The sequence below is a fragment of the Dermacentor variabilis genome, chromosome 7 (genome assembly GCF_050947875.1).
Source record: "Dermacentor variabilis isolate Ectoservices chromosome 7, ASM5094787v1, whole genome shotgun sequence".
Taxonomy (NCBI): Eukaryota; Metazoa; Arthropoda; class Arachnida; order Ixodida; family Ixodidae; genus Dermacentor; species Dermacentor variabilis.
In genome coordinates this window covers 59,583,341-59,601,972 of record NC_134574.1, presented here as the reverse complement: position 1 = coordinate 59,601,972, position 18,632 = coordinate 59,583,341, and the positions used below count along the sequence as shown (strand labels likewise).

At 48.1% G+C, this 18,632-nt stretch overlaps 1 protein-coding gene across 1 annotated transcript in view; it reads left to right on the top strand.

Moving 5' to 3' along the window:
* Positions 1-18,632, top strand: part of LOC142589074 (uncharacterized) — an 85,562-nt gene that overhangs the window by 46,151 nt on the left and 20,779 nt on the right. The window contains exon 4 of the mRNA XM_075700858.1: positions 2,276-2,508. Within this exon, the coding sequence (XP_075556973.1) occupies positions 2,276-2,508 (233 nt within the window). The remainder of the gene's footprint in view (positions 1-2,275; positions 2,509-18,632) is intronic.

Below are 18,632 nucleotides of genomic sequence, written 5' to 3'. Positions count from 1 at the left end.
TAACACGTGACGGCTTCAAGGCAGGCCAGTGGTTTCGATGCTTCATGTACAGTACCCGGGAAATGACACACACTGGCTACCCGGTCTCGACTTCCATGGCTACTTGAACGCCGCCCCATATAAATGAGCGGCGGATTGGCGGCTCGAGAAAAATTTTACGCTCCGAAACCAATTTCCAAATGTGGGCTTCGTCACTTCCATCGTCCATTGGCGTTGTTTCCGTTATAGCCAGTGCATTTGCATGCATCGCTCTGGTAGCTAACCTGCCGCGGTTAGGGTGGCTTTGACATTGAGTTAGCAAGGTGTCCGCGCCGCCGCCCACAGCGATAGCAACGTGCATTTGCCATCCGCAACTGACATCATCGTCTTTTGAGCTGCTGCAACTTCCGCATTGCCACCTGTAATTTCAATAGAGCCTTTGGCTCGGATGACATGTTCAAAGCATCATTCACGGCAGTTTTAGCTGAAATTGCGAGCGCTTCAGCCTCCGCTAGCGTGAGGTCCGCCTTTGCCAGTAATTGCTTCCGTAGGGCTCTTGACCGCACACCCTACAGAATGCAATCCCTGAGCATCCGCTCCAGGGCGTTGCAAAAGTTGCAGTTATCGGCTATGCGGCGTATTTCCACCAGAAAATGCGTGACAGATTCCCCTTCCATCTGGCAGCGATTAAAAAACTTGAAACTTTCCGTTATTTTATTTCTCTTCGGATTATAGTACTCGTTTAGCACCCCGACAACTTGCTCGAAGCACAACGCGTTTCGGGCTTGCGGCGCTACCTTGTCGGCTAATACTTGCACGGTTTGCGTGCTCAATACTGCCACGAGAAGTGCTCTCTTTTTGGCAGAATCGGTGATTCCGTTAGCTTGAAGGTACGCATCTGCCTTAATGAGATACGGCTTCCACTTATCTGTATCTTCGCTGAATGCAGTGAGCACATGATGAGCCATGCTTGTCGTCGGCGAGGCTGCTTTCGAAGTTGCCGATTCCGGGTCTTCTTTCACCGAATGGGGGGCATCCTGGCTCGTCGCCACTGTTGCATTTCCGCGGCACGCGGCCCGAACAGTTACGACGCACAAACGGCTCGAACATAGAAGACGTTTATTTAGGGGCGTGCGATAGCTTTTATCCCCTGAAGTGGGAAGGGAAGTGGGAATAGAAAGAAGGAAAGGAAGTATACTGCGCATACGCAGAACTATCGTGACGAAGACACAACAGTGCAATTTTATTTTTTCTCATCATATATAATAAATATTCTATAAGTAACAATACACAAGCTTCCTTTCTTCCCTCCACCACATTCTATGAAGTTGGCGTGGCCTGCATCATTTTGTGAAACTTAAATGTGACGTCATGTTTTATCCTTCGATAAATGATATTTATTATTTTGCAGTGCCAGAGATCTTTACTCTCTTACTACGTCGTGTATGTATAGTTCATCATTGGATTTGTATTCATCCTTTACACTAAATGCACTGAATTTTAGGCACGATGACTTCAGACCCCTGTAATGATATACTAAGATTTGACTTCGCAAGCTACGCTAGGGTGCTTTTCCGCAATGTATTAGCGCCGAGTATTCTACAGCAATTCTTGTCTCGGAACTTCCCTCCGTAAAACAAACTAACACAGAGTAAGCGTGCGGAATGTAATTGTACAAAACACCGCACCTATTAGAATATACCGAAGAGTCTGCGAGTAAAGGCATCCTCTAAAATAAGGGCACCTTGCGAAGTTCTATCACTCGTTGAGTGAACTATGCAGTTCTTACGGACATGTGTTAACATGTGTTACGGTCATGAAGTTTGCTTTTATATTTGCCGCTTTTTAAATACTGTAAATACTTAGTTCTAACTCCTTCCTCAACGTATTGGCCTTGTGGAATACCGGGTTACTGGCGAAGCGTACGTCGGCAGAGGCGCTGTCGGCGCTATCTAGTGAAGCCGTCTTCTCCCAGTGGCAACACACAATATCGCCGTCACTTACCACGTTATGCCTAAACACTTTTGTAAAGCTTTACTAGTGACTTAATTTTCAACATCGAGTCATTTACTCCATTCTAGAAGAACACTCGCGTAGCGAATAAGTTGACAAAACACCTCGAGATGTCGCCACTGATATTGCCACATCAGTGCGCGGTACCCGGTATTGTGTAAAGGGTACTACCGTTACGGGAAAGCGAGAACCTTTAAATATGATAGTATTGCTCTGTTGCACGTATAATGTATTTATAATGTCTAGATAATATAAGAACGTATAATTGCTCATGTGTCCACAGAAAACCACACGTACCAGGAGTTTCTTGGCGAGGCGGCCAAGTCCAAGCTTACAGCCTACATGGTGGCCACAGACCGTTATTTTGCCGTATACGAGACGATATCTGCGGCGCCCGACCTCGATGCACTGCGCAAGCAGAACGTGCGCGGGTTTGGCTTCCTCGGCGTACGTGTACAAAGCGCACAGGGGGTCATGCTCGAGCAGCACACCAGAATCCTACAGTCACAGGTGCAGGTAAGAAAGATGAAGCATTTTGAGAGACCCTGAAGGAAAAATAAATTGGCTCAGTTACATTGACAGATTGTTCCTCTACAAATGTATCAGCGCTTTCTTAATTGTTGTGTCATTGTCTGAGTTGAGATTACAGTTGCCACTGAAGGTCCGGCTAATGCTCCTCAATTCAATGACCCGCGGCAACATGTACGATTTGACACAGTCCCTACATGACTCGAATCTTTGCCGCTACTTTGACTCAGGTAGCGTCGAGGTGACGTGAGAGGTACCATAGTCCAAAATATGCCGGCAGCTCCTTTTTTTTCTTTTCGTAATTTTGTCACCCACAAAAGCACTGTTTTCTTTACGAATGGCGGATACGTTATTACACAAGCCTAATCTTTCGATCTAAATTGATATTGTGACACGCTGACGAAGAAGATACAACCTTGGTCAAAAGAAGACGACGCTCTGGACTTCGCGCGCGGTCTACCATCTTGTCAGCCACTACGATTATTGAAAATATCCTGTAAATATACGCCTGACTGTTTTTAACCCCGTAACATTTTGGTGGAGGTTGTGGGATCATTATCAAGACGGATTTATGCAGCGGGCGCTCCTTGGCTGCATCTACAATGCCAGCACAAGGCGAGGATGCTTCGGGCCCGTCGGCACCCACGCCCACCGTCGTTCTAGCATAACCCCGCGACCCAGGAACCTTTTCTGGCACCGACGGCACTGATGTTGAAGACTAGCGTCAACTATACGAGCGGGTGAGCTCCAGCAACCACTGGGATCTAACCATCATGCTCGCTAATTTGATATTTTACCTCGCGGGCCCGGCACGCGTCTGGTTTCAGACCTACGAGGAGGAACTGACCGGCTGGGACATTTGTAAACAGAAGCTGAAAGATTTATTTGGCAAGCCTGTTAGACGTCAGCGCGCCACCCAGAAAGACCTCGCTTTGTGTGTCCAGGCGTGCACTGAATCCTACCTCACGTACATCCAGGACGTGCTCGCTCTGTGCCGCAAAGTGGATCCAAAGATGTCCAAACCTGACAAAGTTGCACACGTCATTAAGGGCATAGCAGATGATGCCTTCCACGTCGTTCCTTTTCAAGAATTATTCCACTGTGCAAGCCATTATTAGCGAATGCCGGCGGTTTGAAGAAGCCAAGAGTCGCCGCATTGCCCAGCCATTTCCCCGCTTTCCCAACACGGCTGCTACGTCCACCTGCGGTGGCATCCGCAGTCCGCCCACGCCCGATCGCTCTGATGACGTCCTACATATCATACGACGTGAAATAGAAGCAGCATCTCCTGTCACAAACCCAATTCACGGCCCTGACAATTGCCAGGCGACCGTCTCACTGATACAGTCCAACGTGCGCCAGCAATCGGCCAACATTGGTTTGACCAACGTCTGCTCAGTTAATCTACCTGGCTACACTCCGTCCAGCACTGTCATACGCACCCGCAGCCTGAGTGCCCCAACGCGATATCGCAATCCGGCCGAATGGCGCACTACAGACGACAAGCCGATATGCTTCACTTGTGGCCGTATCGGCCATATTTCACGTCACTGCCGGTCTTCGTGGATTTCGACCCGCTGGTCCTACCTCCCATCCCGTGGCCCTCATGCTGCTCCTCGGTTCGCCCCGCAAACGCAGCCAGCAAATTCTGGCTACACTTCTGGCCCTACCCAATATAGCCGCTCTCCTTCGCCACGTCGCCGCTTCTCCCGATCGCCCCCATCTCGCCGATCACCGTCCCCTAGCTCCGTCCGGCGCACCCTTCCGGAAAACTAACGGGTGCAGCACCTAAAGGTGATGCTGCCAAACCGACCCGACGCAATAATTTTTTTCTGAACTTGCCCACACATCGGAACCTCATTAAAGTGAACGTGGATGGTGTACCTGTCACGTCTCTGATTGACAATGGCGCGCACCTATCTGTGATGAATGCTCAGCTTCGGAATCGTCTCAAGAAAGTCCTTACTCCTGCTCCGTCGCCTTTGGTCCAAGTCGCCAACCGTGGAACACCAGCCGTTATCAGCATGTGTCCGGCTCGCGTGAATGTCGCCGGACATCATACTTCAGTTTTATTTTATGTTCTAGAGCACTACCCTCACGACCTCATTCTGGTCCGTGACTTTGTCTACAGTTTAGGCTTTGATAGACTGTTCTGCTGGTGTTGTGCAACTCGCTCTGCCTGCTGCTATTGACCCTTCCGATAGTGCCCCGATACGGCTACGTTGCACAGAGCATATTCGCCGCCCACACCGTGCAGTTCCCCGTTCCCCGTGCACTCCCCCGTTCGACCAATACCAGACGGTGACTACATCGTAACCCCTAATTCGGATGTCCTGCTCTCGCATAACGTCGCTTTTCCTCACACCTTCATTACCATTTCGGACAACGCGTCCTGGCTTCCACTTGTGAACTTTGGACTTTGTACACAAGTGCTCCCACGCGGAATATCCTTGGCGCAAATAACACCGGCCAGAGACTACAACATTTCGGCTTTAACTTGTAACAGGTCCTCGTGTTCAACTCGTGCTTCGCCTGCTGTCCCTTCCAGACTTGAATGCTCTAACAATTATTGCTGCCGGCCTTCCGCCCCAGCGTGATAATGAACCACGTTGCCTACTTGCCTCATACTGGGACATATCGAACCTTGGAGAGCGCCCTCTAGGACAAACATCTGTCGTAAAACATCGAATAAACACCGGTGATGCGAGCCCGATCCATCGGCGACCCTACCGCGTCTCACCTACTGAGCGACAAATCGTCCAACATGCAGTTTACAAGATGCTTTCTCGAGACATCATCGAACCTTCTTGCAGCCCATGGGCGTGCCCTGTTGTGCTAGTTAAAAAGAAGCAAACTGTTGGCGATATTGAGTGGGTTATAGGCACCTCAACAAGGTAACCAAGAGGGACGTCTATCCGCTACCACGCATTGACGATGCCCTGGATTGCCTCCATGGAGCACAACATTTTTCGTCCATCGACCTTCTCTCCGGCTACTGGCAAATTGCGGTCGACGACATGGACCACGAGAAGAAACAATTTATTACTCCCGATGGCCTGTATCAGTTCAAAGTGATGCCTTTCGCTTTATGTAATGCCCCGGCGACATTCGAACGAATAATGGACGCAATCCTACATGGTTTCAAGTGGTCCATCTGCCTCTGTTACCTGGACGACGTGATCGTTTTTTGTCCGACTTTTGCGACACACCTCGAACGCCTATCGACGATCCTATCTGTTTTCCGTCAGGCGCGGATACAATTAAATTCATCCAAGTGCCACTTCTGTCGTCGGGAAATCTCTGTGCTCGGGCATCTCGGCGAATCTTCCGGTGTATGCCCTGATCCCGATAAAACACGGGCAGTGAAAGACTTTCCCGTGCCAACATGTGCCAAGGATGTTCGCAGCTTCCTGGCGTTCGCTCCTACTTCCGTCGGTTTGTCCGAAATTTTGCGAAAGTTGCGCGCCATCTCAATCAGCTCTTCAAGAAAGACGCCGCATTCATTTGGGGCCCTGAGCAAGCTGCTGCTTTCAACGAGCTGATTGGGCTGCTTACGTCCCAGCCCATTCTCGCTCACTTTGATGCGCCAGCTCCAGCAGAAGTCCGTACCAATGCCACGTACCGATGCCAAGTACCAATAAAAATTTTATTCTTGCGTCCCTTTATTAGCTGGTTGTGACGTTCCAAAACCTGCACGATACGTCTAGAGGGGCGTCGTAGTGGGGTTTGTCGAAATAGGCTTCGCCACCTGTACGTTTGAAAGGAACCTAATTCAAGAAAAGTGAAAATATAGTGACGAAATATGTGGGAACCCGCCTCTTGAGGAATGTTAGCTGTGTTCTATGTAGACAGATTTTGATAGCCTGTTTTCGCATATAACTACAAGGGTACAGTTTCAAAGACAAAATGCACAAATTCTATACGTCTATTACAATGTCGTCGTAAATTTTTGTGCGCTAAAAAGCGCTAAATAGAATTAGCAACGTGCCCAAATATAAATATTTTCGATCTTGTAGTTTATCGCAGTCCTTGCCGGTTTGCGCGTACCAGCTTCTCAGTTGGACAGTAAATCATGGGCGTAAATCTTCAGAGTCGAATAAGTAAACATACACGAATGAAAAGATAGAGCAATGGCAAAAAAAAATTAACGCATCCCACGCACTGTGGGAATCGATGTAAGCGAAGCTTTGTAGGCTCCTTGCTTTGCTTGACAATAATTAGCGGTAATGTTGGCGGCGAATGTGCAACTTCTACAGCGTTTAGTTAATTACGAGAGTGGTGAGTTCGTGTTACACGTTACATTGCGTGCGCAGTTGTTCTTTGCCTGCGCAGTCTACAGAGCACACAGGGAGAAGTGTTTGCTTGAGGTGTTGTGCGTCATTGCTCATAATCTTCTAGAGGGTTGAGCATTATCGTCGCTACACATAGCACATCGCATTATGGCGGGAGCGCTAAATATTCATTGAATTATGGGGCTGTATGTAATTTAACTATTACAACTGTATGTATACATTGTATACATGCGTACGCGGTCTGCACCAGGTTTTGCTACGTATCGAAGCCGCCCCTATTCCGCGCGACGCTTCTTTTGCGCCTGGTTGTCCTCGACGCTAAGTGCACGGTTTGGATCCATCCTTCTGGCCAGTGTTAACGTGCCCATTCTGTATTCGCGGCCGGCACGCTGTAGAGACGCCAGCTCAAAGCGCTCTCTTCATGCTACGGACGATTGTAATGTTTACGTTATCACAGCCCCGCAGGCGACCTCGACAGCCCAGCACTTGCATTTTTATCGCGTAGGAGAGCAAGCACCGCTCGTGCCATACGCACAAACTACGAATCTCGGCCCACATCGGGCCGCGCCGGGATAGCGGGTCGGGATGGATGGATGGATGGATGGATGCTATGAGCGTCCCATTGGGAACGGGGCGGTGAGTTGTGCCACCAAGCTCTTGCTATTATACTGCCTAATATACTACCTAGGTTAAACAATGAAAAAAAAAACACTATGAACTACCATACCCAAATTTTCTGATCCCCTATTGCGAACTGTGCTTTTGTAGGTCTCCTTCTTTTGCCGTTTCCCTACTTTTCTTCCACCAATCCTCCAATCGCCTCTTACTAATGCCTATTGCGTACATGTTTTCTTTACCACTGCTCCCGCTGAACCTAAGGGCTTCGAGGAGGCCAGTGGTGCCTAAATCGACCGCTGGGTAGACGTCCTCACATTCTAATAAAACATGCTCCGTAGTTTCCATAGCTTTACCACAACAAGCACATGCTTCTTCTTCCGTCTTGTATCTCGCTTTATAGGTGCGTGCTCTAAGGCACCCCGATCTCGCTTCGAAAAGTAATGAGCTTCCCTTTGAGTTATCATAAATGGTTTCTTTCCCTATTTCGTTTTTTCCTCTTAAGTAATTACTCATGGCAGGTTTCTTTTCCAATGCCGCCACCCATAAGATTATTTTAGGTTTCTTTTCCAATGCCGCCACCCATAAGATTATTTTAGCCTCTCTGACTTTTCGTTTGACCTTCTTTGTTGCTGTGTGGCCCACCTACAGGCCGCATACTTGCTGGTAAGCTGCCTAGTTCTTTCCCTCCACTGTGAATTAATGTTTTTCCTGTGCAGATGCCTGAACACTCTCCCAGCCCATTTACTTTCTTCCATATTACTCAGACGTTCTTCATACTCAATTTTACTGCGAGCTTCCCTCACTTCAAAACGAGTCGAGCCCATATCACCCAGCACAGCTTCATTTGTAGTCTTCCCGTGAACGCCCAATTCGAGGCGACCCACTGACCTTTGGTTCCCGTCGAGTCCTGATTGTACCCCTGGTTTAAAGCAAACAACTGCATTTCCAAAACTAAGTCCGGGAACCATTACACCTTTCCACATACCTCGGAGGACCTCGTACCTATTGTATCCCCATAGCGCTATGTGCTTCATTATGGCTGCATTTCTCTTCCCCCTTACTGTTATGGTTTTTTCCTGTTTTTCCATATGTCTATTGCCTTCGTTTATGCATATACCAAGGTATTTGTATTCTGTAACCGAGGCACTTCTCGGCCCTGTATCTCCACTGTCTGTTCAATGTTTTCATTGAATACCATAACACCTTATCTCCCAACACTAAATTTCAAACCTATATTGTTGCCTTCCTGTCCACAGATATGAGCTAGACGTTGCAAATCACTTTGCTTGTTAGCTAGCAACACAATGTCGTCGGCATAAAATAAACCTAGGAGTTGCTGCTCTACTACTGTACCCGCCTGTTTGCATGAGAGATTAAACGCGACATTACTTCCTTCTAGCGCCTTCTCCATCCTCACCATGTACATCATAAACAGCAGTGGGGATAAAGGGCACCCCTGCCTCAGTCCCTTGTTGCTATGAACTTTCTCCTCGCTCCCCATCCCTTCCCATTCAACGCAAACGATATTTTCAAGGTAAATCTCTCTCAAAAGCTGTAGACAATCGTTATGTAAGCCTTCCCCTTCCAGAATATCCCACAATATGTTGCGGTCTACGTTTTCGTGGGCTCCTGTAATGTCTAAAGAGGCCACATACAGCGGTCTGCTTTCTGCTTTTGATATTTCGATACACTGTGTAATAACAAACAAGTTATCTTCCAAACGCCTACCTATTCCGAAGCCATTCTGAAGCTCTCCCAAAATGCCATTATTCTCTGCCCATGCTTGAAGCTTTAATCTGAATGTCTGCATTGCAAGCCTGTATATTACCGATGTAATGGTGAACGGTTTATGCGAGTGAATTGCCTTTCTCCCCCTTACCTTTATAAATTAAATTCATTCTACTTTGTCGCCAACTGTCTGGTATTCGTCTATCTCTTAAAGTTTTTTCCACTGCTTTCACCAAAGCTTCTTTACTTTTTGGTCCTAGTTCATTTATCAGCCCAACGGGAACCTCGTCTAGCCCTTTGGCTGTGCGCTTAGGAATTTGCTCTTCCGCTTTCTGCCATTTTAAATTTGTCAGCACCAGCTCCTTTTCCACTGGGGTCTCTTTCATGCTCTTTTTTTTTCAACTACAACCTCGTCATTGCCTTGGAAAGATTCAGCTGTTACTTTTCCGATGCAATTTATTGCCGGTTCTCCTTCCAGTCTGTTTTCATCTTCGTCTGGGATATGTTGTTGTATTGTTGCTGACTTCCTGCCCTATGTTTTATGTGGTTCCAAAATATTCTAAGTGCGGATTTCTTTTTCTCACGTATTTCGGACAACCAACGTTCACTTTCACCTTTTAATTTTGTTTGCACCAGTATTTGAACCATATACTTTTTTTTCCCGGTATATTTGCCATATACTGGTTACTTCGTCCTGCGGCAACTGCGCCTTCTTTGCCCGCCTGTGCTCTCGACATGCTTTCTGTCGTTAGGCGACCGCTTCTCCTATCTCCTTGTTCCACCAGCTTTTCGGTTTCTTTTTTTCTTTCCAAAATACATGTTGTTTCTCTTTCCATATTTCTTTAGTTACTACACTTAGAAGCTCGCCATATTCCCACTCTTTACTTGGCCATTTGCAAAGTTCTTCCTGAACTCTAGTGACTATATTTGCTATTTGTTCAGCGTTTAAATTTGGACTAGCTATATTGCTCTCCTTGCTTTCTTTCCCAACTACATATCCCATTTTCAAAATGATGCGTTTATGGTCACTCATTATGCTGCTAAACACAGTAGAAGAAAGATAGTTTAGCTGTGGGCCCTGATATTTGTGTATCTGTGTCATCTCCTGATCCTGCTGTTCTGGTAACGCCTTGTCCTGGTCGTCTTTCTTGTGCCTGTCATATTGCGCTAAACAAAGTATTCCTTGATTCGCCCCATTTAGCCCGCCGAAGCACTGTGCTGAACTATCTTTCTTCTATTTCTTCTACTGTGGACCCTGATATTTGTGTCTGTGTCATCTCCTGATACTGCTGTTCTGGTAGCGCCTTGTCCTGGTCGACTGTCTTGTGCCTGTCGTTTTGCGCTAAACAAAGTATTCATGGATTCGCTCCAACTAGCCCGCCAACGCACTGTGCTGAACTATCTTTCTTTTACTGTGGGCCCTGATATTTGTGTGTCTGTGTCATCTCCTGATCCTGCTGTTCCGGTAGCGCCTTGTCCTGGTAGGCTTTCTTGTGCCTGTCGTTTTGCGCTAAACAAAGTATTCCTGAATACCTGGGTTGCCAGCTCCAAAAGTGAAAAGTAGCAAGAAAATCGCAAAGAGCGGACAGAAAAGTAGCCAGTTCATGGCAGGTGCACAATAAGTAGCGAAAATGTTTCCAGGCTGCTACCGTGGTCAATCACTCAAAAAGAAAACGTTACTGCAGGCGTATATGAACTGCTCCTTTCCCACGTACATAAAACGTGTCTTTATGAGTAAAGTTAGAACTAGTGGTTCCGTATTCTTATTCGGGAATCGTTATCCCTGTATGTATGATTAAAGGGAAGCTGAAAGGTTTTCCAGAAAAAATGAGTGAACATGTGTGCGTAATCGTTTTCAACCCTCCGAATTCGAATATCGTATCGAAATTGAGCGAAAGAAAGCGCAAATGTATTTTATTTCGACGAAAAATGCAGCAGCGGACACGCCCAGCTCGCGCGTCTCGTTTCCGCCTGTGATTGGTCGGGCGCCTCGTGACGTCAACTCTAGTGACCGACCACTGCCGCTACACATGAAGCGCGGTGCCAGGTAGTTTGGTGCTGTTTTTCTGAGACGGTAATGGAAAATTTAGAGAGACTGCGTTTTTTTGAGGAGTTCGGCGTTACTCCCTACATGTACGAGCCGATTGCGAAGAGCCGGCCTCTCGAAGAAGAAAACGATGCTGGTGCGAGCAGTGCTTTCGATTCGAACGAAAGCGAAGTCTTGGGATCTCCTCGCGTAGGAAATGCTCTTTGGTGAGTATGTTTTTTGCAAAGCGATCTAGTGATCTCGCCGATCTTTCGCCGATCTAGTGAGCTCGTTTCCGGTCAAACAACTGTAGTGTTGTGTTCCTGCATGCCTCCTCGTGGAACGTAAGCGGGGATGCGATCGTCGGCATTTGTGCGCTGTCCAAAGCTGTCAGCAATCTACAAAGACGGTTTAAACGCGTGAAAAGCTTCCCGGTTCATGCAGTACGTGTAGTCACCTTCATCTGTGCTCCATCCGCACACTACTCGTAACCGAAGTCGTAAAGGCGGCAAATCCCGTCGGCTACGTGAGACCACTCTACATACACGTAGACGCACCAACAAAGGAATGCAGGGTCGATCGAAGCATATTACGATGGCACGCACGCAGAAACAAGCACGGTCAGGCACGGTCGCGCAGGCTGCGAAGGAACAAAACACTAGAGTTGACGTCACAACACCGCGTTTTCCGGTCTCCGCTCGCATCGTCAGCGTCAGCAGCAGCGCGCGGCATTCGACGGGGGGCGGAGCTACAGCGCAATGTCAACCGACGATTACGTCGCTCCTAACTGAAAAAAAAACCCACACATTTTACCTACATGATTTATAAGGTTCCCGCATCCGTATATGAGCGTCTTATTGAATTCGACAGCCTCTTCAGCTTCTCTTTAAGCAAACGAAAGTGGTTGTCACTGAAGTCTTGTACCAGCTAATACGTCGTGCTCACAATTCTTGGTCGATTGTAATTCGACAATGTATACCTGTGCCATATCTCAAGTTTTCAAGGGACTATAATCTTGTCACGTGGTAGTGACGTATAAAGAACGCAATAGCAACACTGTGAAAGACGAAACTAACTTGTATTGGGCGGACCTGTGTCCACAAAACCAGAATGTACTTAAAGAACGGCGAACACGGCGAACACAGTCGGCAATCGTCAAAATCTGATCAGCGGTTCAAGCGCGTCGGCTTTTATAAATCAGTCTTCGAATGTCCCAGGATAATCGCTGGGACCCGCGTGGCTTCCACAAAAGACTACGCCATTCGCGTCGCGCATACATGCAATCTGATTACGCAAGGTTCGGCGACAAGAGACAGCGGATAAAAGCATCGATAACATTCTAGAAATTTCCGATACTTGTAGGCGCGTCCTGCGCTGAGCGATAACATTTGTTATACGGTAAAATCGCTCACCCGTAAAAGATAAACGAGTTTCCGTGTCAATATACTAGCCAGTATTTCTAATCCTTTTAGAACAGTGTTTTAATAGAAGTTCTTATGGCCCTATTTTTATCGTATTCTCATATGCATTTGCTCAAATTCGTGATCGAACCATAATGAACTTTTGTTTCCAACGTATAACTTTCTGAGCAATCGACTATAAAAAGAAACTTTCCATGGAATGATCGAGAAGGCGTTCTTGTTGAATGAATTTCGTCGGTTGCAAGGGGGAGGACCCGCCCTCCCTTGCAAATACAGATGGTGAAGATGGCCGTTGCATATGGTGCTCATAACAGGCGTAGTACAGCGAATTATACCATTTCTTTGTAACATTTTGTTTGGTTTGTCTATACTTCTTACAGGAAAACGTTTTGGTTAGAAGTAGACAGAAAGTAGCCACATAGCTAAGCCGAAAATTTTCCTGCCACCAGCCCCCAAAGATCGTCAATTTGGCTCAGTGTTGCCAAACCTGGCCACCCCTCGCCAAGGGACTGTCATTTGGCGGGGGCGTTCTTTAGAGACTCTCAAAAGGCCTCGCTCCAGAAACGGAGACAGCGAACGCTCTCCACGCTTGCGGCTGCCCCTCAGTACACGGAAGCCAGTACAACGGATTGTCTAACCGCCACTGGCCCAGCAGAGGTAAAGGCACTGACGCGCACACACATACACCGCCCACGTCTTCCTTGCGGAGTAGGAGAGGGAACTAATGCAGAAACGAAGCCTAATCGTGCATCTCGCTGAAAGGAGATAGCACTGGCAGGCTACGCAGACATGAGGGAGTTGCGCGCGTCGTGAGGAAGGAGGCGAGAATGCGCGCACAACGACTGTCTCTTCGCCGTTGCATTCTCCTAGGCGGTTGTCAATGGTCGCGGGCGGCTCGGCGTACTTGAAATGTCCAGGCTGTCGGAGTGGCATTGGCGGCGCCAGGAAAATAGTTCATCACACAGGCGAGTCATATAAGACAGCCCCACCGGGGGAGGTAGATCCCGATGGGCTCGGGAATGCGTCCGGAGGGATTGCACCGGTGGCCATAGCAGGAGGCAGTTAGCGAATCTCTTACGATGGGTGCTTCAATCCGCGTCAAGAACACTCCTGAATGCCTTGCATTTGGTAAGGTCGTGCTGCAGTCTCTGGTTCACGGCAGGTGAAGTTGGAACTACACCGAAAACGCAACCACTCAGCCGGCGAGCACAAGGCTTTCTCACTAAGCTTCACCAGGCTTGTGTCCCCACTTCAATACCGCGCTAAACTAGCAAAATAACGCAGCTGCACTAAAATCTCACTCATGAAACAAAGTAAAAGCCATGGTTAAGAACCTGTGTCAGGAAGAAAAACTACACAATGTTTATACTCATGCAGGTTTATTTGTGCGTTAAGGGCTTTGACATGAGCCATCGATTATACAAGCTAGAACGACATTTGTTGCAGCTTTAAAGAAATGCACCACAACGACATTTGGTGCAGGTTTTACCTATGAGACTTCCCTGTTATTTACGCACATCGGAATAATTTTTCAACAAGGGAAGGCTCCAGGGCAGGAGAAGGTCATTTCTGGAGAAATTTGTAGCACCTGTTGCAGAACGTTAAGGGCATTGACCCGCCTGAGTTATGGTGCACGCATCTGCACGGTCTTCCGACAATTTGGGAACAGCCTGACAGAATGCACGAGTGCGCTTTTTCGGTGGCGCTGTGCGGCTGCTCGCGACTGCATGGTCCATTTGTGACTCACTTGAGAATGGACTGCTCCCCTCCATGCTCTACCTGACCCGAAACCTTGGCTCTGCCCTGCTCACGAGCGTCTTCCTGAACTTCGTACTCAATGTAATCCCCTGATGTGATTACTGGCTCGCTATCCTTTGCTCTTTCTAAGGCTTCAAAAGCCCAATCACTTTTCTCGTCACGGAAAATGACTTTTTCCTGTGTCATCCACCATCTCCCAGATGTGAATATCAGGAAGGTTTCACGTAGGCGATTTAGTCACCTAGCTCACAGTGACGCTTTCATGCTGTACATTCAAAAAACCTTTTGGCTCTGCGCTTAGCATTAGGCACTGCCTCAACTGACGATTCTCGTGCGCGATCCACTTTCCACTATGTAAGGTGTAGAGTTCACTACGATTGCATCGTAGTGACAGTATCGTAACTCGTACTAGCTTCACTGGCACTTACGCTGGGTCTCCTGGCTTTTCTACACATTGACATGCGTCCCAAGTTGCTACAGGTTTCTCTTAGTCACGGAAACATCTAGTTTCTCTAACCCTTGCCTGCTAGGAACTGGGGTTTCGCGAGAAGCGCAGCATATCCCGAGGATACGGAAAACGCGCGATCAGCTGATCTAACTTTCTCTGGGTTCCGGACAGTTTCGCTGCAGTGCAACGCCATTATCTTGAAAGCGTACGTCATTTGGCACTGAATCTTCGTCTACACAGCCCCGGATGTTTGGTACGCTAGTATTGTCGTTTCTCTCGACCAACAAGGCGGGACTGCTATTGCCTAGCCTCTTTAGGCTCATTAACGTGGGTGGCAGGACTGATTTCATCTATGTCGCCATTTCACTTCGGGCGCCCTTTCTTGTGTTGCCTGCAGTTGCACTGGATGCAGGTGACGCCTCTTACCCGCCTTCACGGCTGCAAGGTCGTGTCGCTTTATGTCGCGATGTGAATTATCTGCACCATGCCTTAATGCAGAAGTGCTACCGCTCTCAGAATGCAGCGCCTCTGATTCATCACCTGAATTCGTACTTACTCGAACTGGTACTTTCACAGCGCTTCGCTGGGTTCGTACCCGGAGGCGCTTTCTATCGTGGCTGTCACAGCATGAGGCGCACCTGACTCATGCTGGACGCTTGAAATGGCCGCTTCACAACCACTGCCTTTACAACTTGCTCATTTACTTCTAATGAGGACGCGCTTGCGATCTCAGCGCGCTGCGCCTCTGACTTGAGTTCGCTGCTTCGAACTGTTCCTACTTTTTCGGTTCTAACGAGGATGCTCTCTCTTAGTCCGTGCGCTGCGATTCGGCGCATGTTTGCGGCTGGAGACTGTCGTTTCAAGTACTGTCTTCGCACCAATGCCGAACGGCTTCAACTTATGGACGCGTTCACTCATAGTGCACTGCACTTCTGACTCAGTTGCATCGCTTGAAACAGTCGTATTCTAACTTATTGGCATTTCAGCGAGCTCACATGCGTTTGGCGGAAGCGTACTCGCGACATCGCACTGTTTCTTGTTCTTTGCGGTGCAAGAACACTCGGAGTTCTTCCAGCTTAACCTTCCCGCTCATTGAAGGACGACAGCACTGGCAAGCTTACGTAGACATCAGGGCATCGTGCGAGAATGCGCGCATGAAAGCTAACGTCTCTTCGCCGTGGCATCCTCCCATAACGTTTTCAACGTTTGGGGACAGCTCGGCGTATTAACGCGAGAGCGTTAAAGAGCTCGTGTCACAGAAACGCTGTCGTTGTCGGTGGCGTTGGCCGTGAGCGAAAAATGGTGGAGGCAATTCATAAATAAAAATTGCTTGCAACATGGGCTGGGTGGAAATTGAACCAGGGTCTCCGGAGTGTGAGACGGAGGCGCTACCACTCAGCCATGAGTTAGATGCTTCAAAGCGGGACAAAACCACCTCTAGTGAATGCGGCGTTGCCTTAGAAACGTGCCGTAGAAAATTATATTGCGGTGTATTTCGGTAATTATGAGCACGCAAATTACAGAAGTCGCAGTTAAACGCGTAGCGACGTACGTTTCCACTACATTTCTTCTGCGCTTGGCGCACACGCAGAGCCATCTTGCGGCAAACACGGAAGACCCCCTCCTCGCAATGTACGGCTTTGCCCCGACAGGTGGCGCGCCACTCGCCGCTGCTCCCCTTCGTCTCGTTTGAGCGCATTGGGGCCGTGTGGGGACCGGTGTGAGGATGCCCCAATACCCATGCGTTTAATAAGTATTCTCGCTCTCTCCCCTTCCAACTTCCAGCGTGCGTCGCTCGAACCCTCGTGTTTAGGCGACGCGGCTCCTCTTTCCGTTCACAGCGCGATTCCTAGGTGCAGGGTCCGATTCGGGATGCGTCTGACGTGATCGCTGCGCCGTAGCGCGTCTGGTGGGAAAGCGTCCTCTGCGATGTGTGACGTGTTGCTGGCGAGGAGTCATGCGTCTGCGTGGTGCTCCCAAGCGAGATAGAGGACGATCCCGTCGGGGCGTTAGACCCATGATCGCGCCCGCCTTCAAGGGGCGTCGCGGCCCGGCTGTCCGTGCCCATCACGAGATTTTGCTCGCGTAGATCGTTTCTCCCTCCGAGACACCGAGTTCTTTGGTTCGTTCCGCTTGCTCAGGTGCATGTTTCGTCTTTGTGTGACTCAAGAGCATGCTGAGCGAATGAGTTGGCGGTGCGAACGGGGTGCGATAACGGTATCGCGTTCCGCTCTTGAAGGCGAAGCTTAAGCGTCCTCCAAGTTTTTTTTACATGTCCAGCCTTTCACTGTGGTATTGGTTACGCGACTCATATTGTTACCCACACAGGCCAGTAGTAATACCTGTGAGTGGGTTACACCATGCCTGGTTATTTTGTTAGTAGGCGAAGATTTACTGCATTTATGCAGCTGATAAAACCACAATGGTTACTTTTACTCCTTGCCCAGTTCGTTGCTTTTGCGCCAAGGTACACCTTTTGGGCGAAAGGGCAAAGTTATTTCCTTTTTTGGGGGGGGCTCCGATGAACAACGACGGTTCTGTTAAAACGAAGTGTAACAAGGGAGTTTTACATAACTACGATTGCGCCTTTTCGGAAACTTCGTCACTTCTGTAAGTTACCTGCAAGTGTATATGCCTTGACAACCCACTCGAAAAACACAACAGGAAATTTCAGTCTATCGTATTTCGGGACGTTGTTTCTGTCGTTGTGTTGTCTGACGTTCTGTTGTCTGTAGTGTGACGTCCTGTAGTCGAAACTTCTGTAGTTCTTGATCAACATTTATTTAAAAATTTACCGATACCTCTTTAAGGCTATGTAAATTTGTTCGTAGGAGAAAAAAAATATAAAACTAGAAAAGAAACTTTCCAGTCGCGGATTCTAACTTGGGACCTGAGTATCCTGAACCCAGAATCTTACCATTGCACCACGCCGAACATGCCTTTGGGAGTACATTTTGGCTATGTCAACAGTAAGAATCTGTCTGCGTAAATGCTTACATGTGCATTTTATGAGCCAAGATGCGCTTTCACTCCACCGCGTCAACTGCCGCATCTGTAGAGGAGCAAGAGCGTTGTTACCATCGACAGGTACATCGTGGAGTGCCATAATCTTGAATTTGCTGTACGATATCCATAATAAATAAGAAATTTAGAAGAAGAGAACGGTGACCGGTGACAATGTTAGGGTTGTTACTGCTAATTTCGACAGTTGTCTCTCGCCCTTTACACTTTCGAGCTCGTATATAATTCGTATGTTCAATGCAAAATAGCTACACAAACATAAGTGGATGAGTGTTCATTCTGACAGCATACTGGTTTCTCACGAGAGCGCTGTACCAGGATAATGAGACCCAAGAGAGACAGCTTTTCACGCAACTTTTTCGAACAACCCAACACTTCTTTTTCGCTTCGCATAAGCTTATGCAATATTTCTGTGAAATTAACTAATGTGTCTGTGTAATGGCACATGTAAGTACACAGGCCTGTGCGCCACGTCTTACCAAATAAAACAAAACGGATACGCAGCCATTCCCGCGGATGGTATGATTTTGACAAGCGGACGATTTTTAGGAGGCCAGTTGGGCGTTGCTGGTGCCTCGTAGTCACGGCAGAATTATAACAATTGGCCACGTCGACTTTAATACCGGTGTCGGTGCTATCAGCATTTGCCGGCTTCAGAGAAGAACGATTCAATACCGCGCAAGAGAAAAGTACAGTGTACCACTAATGCGAAACTGACATACAATTTTAAAGCGTCGCGTCGGAAAGCACGTCTGTCGCGGCGAACTTATGTCGCTGCGACTGAAAGTGGCACATTTCTA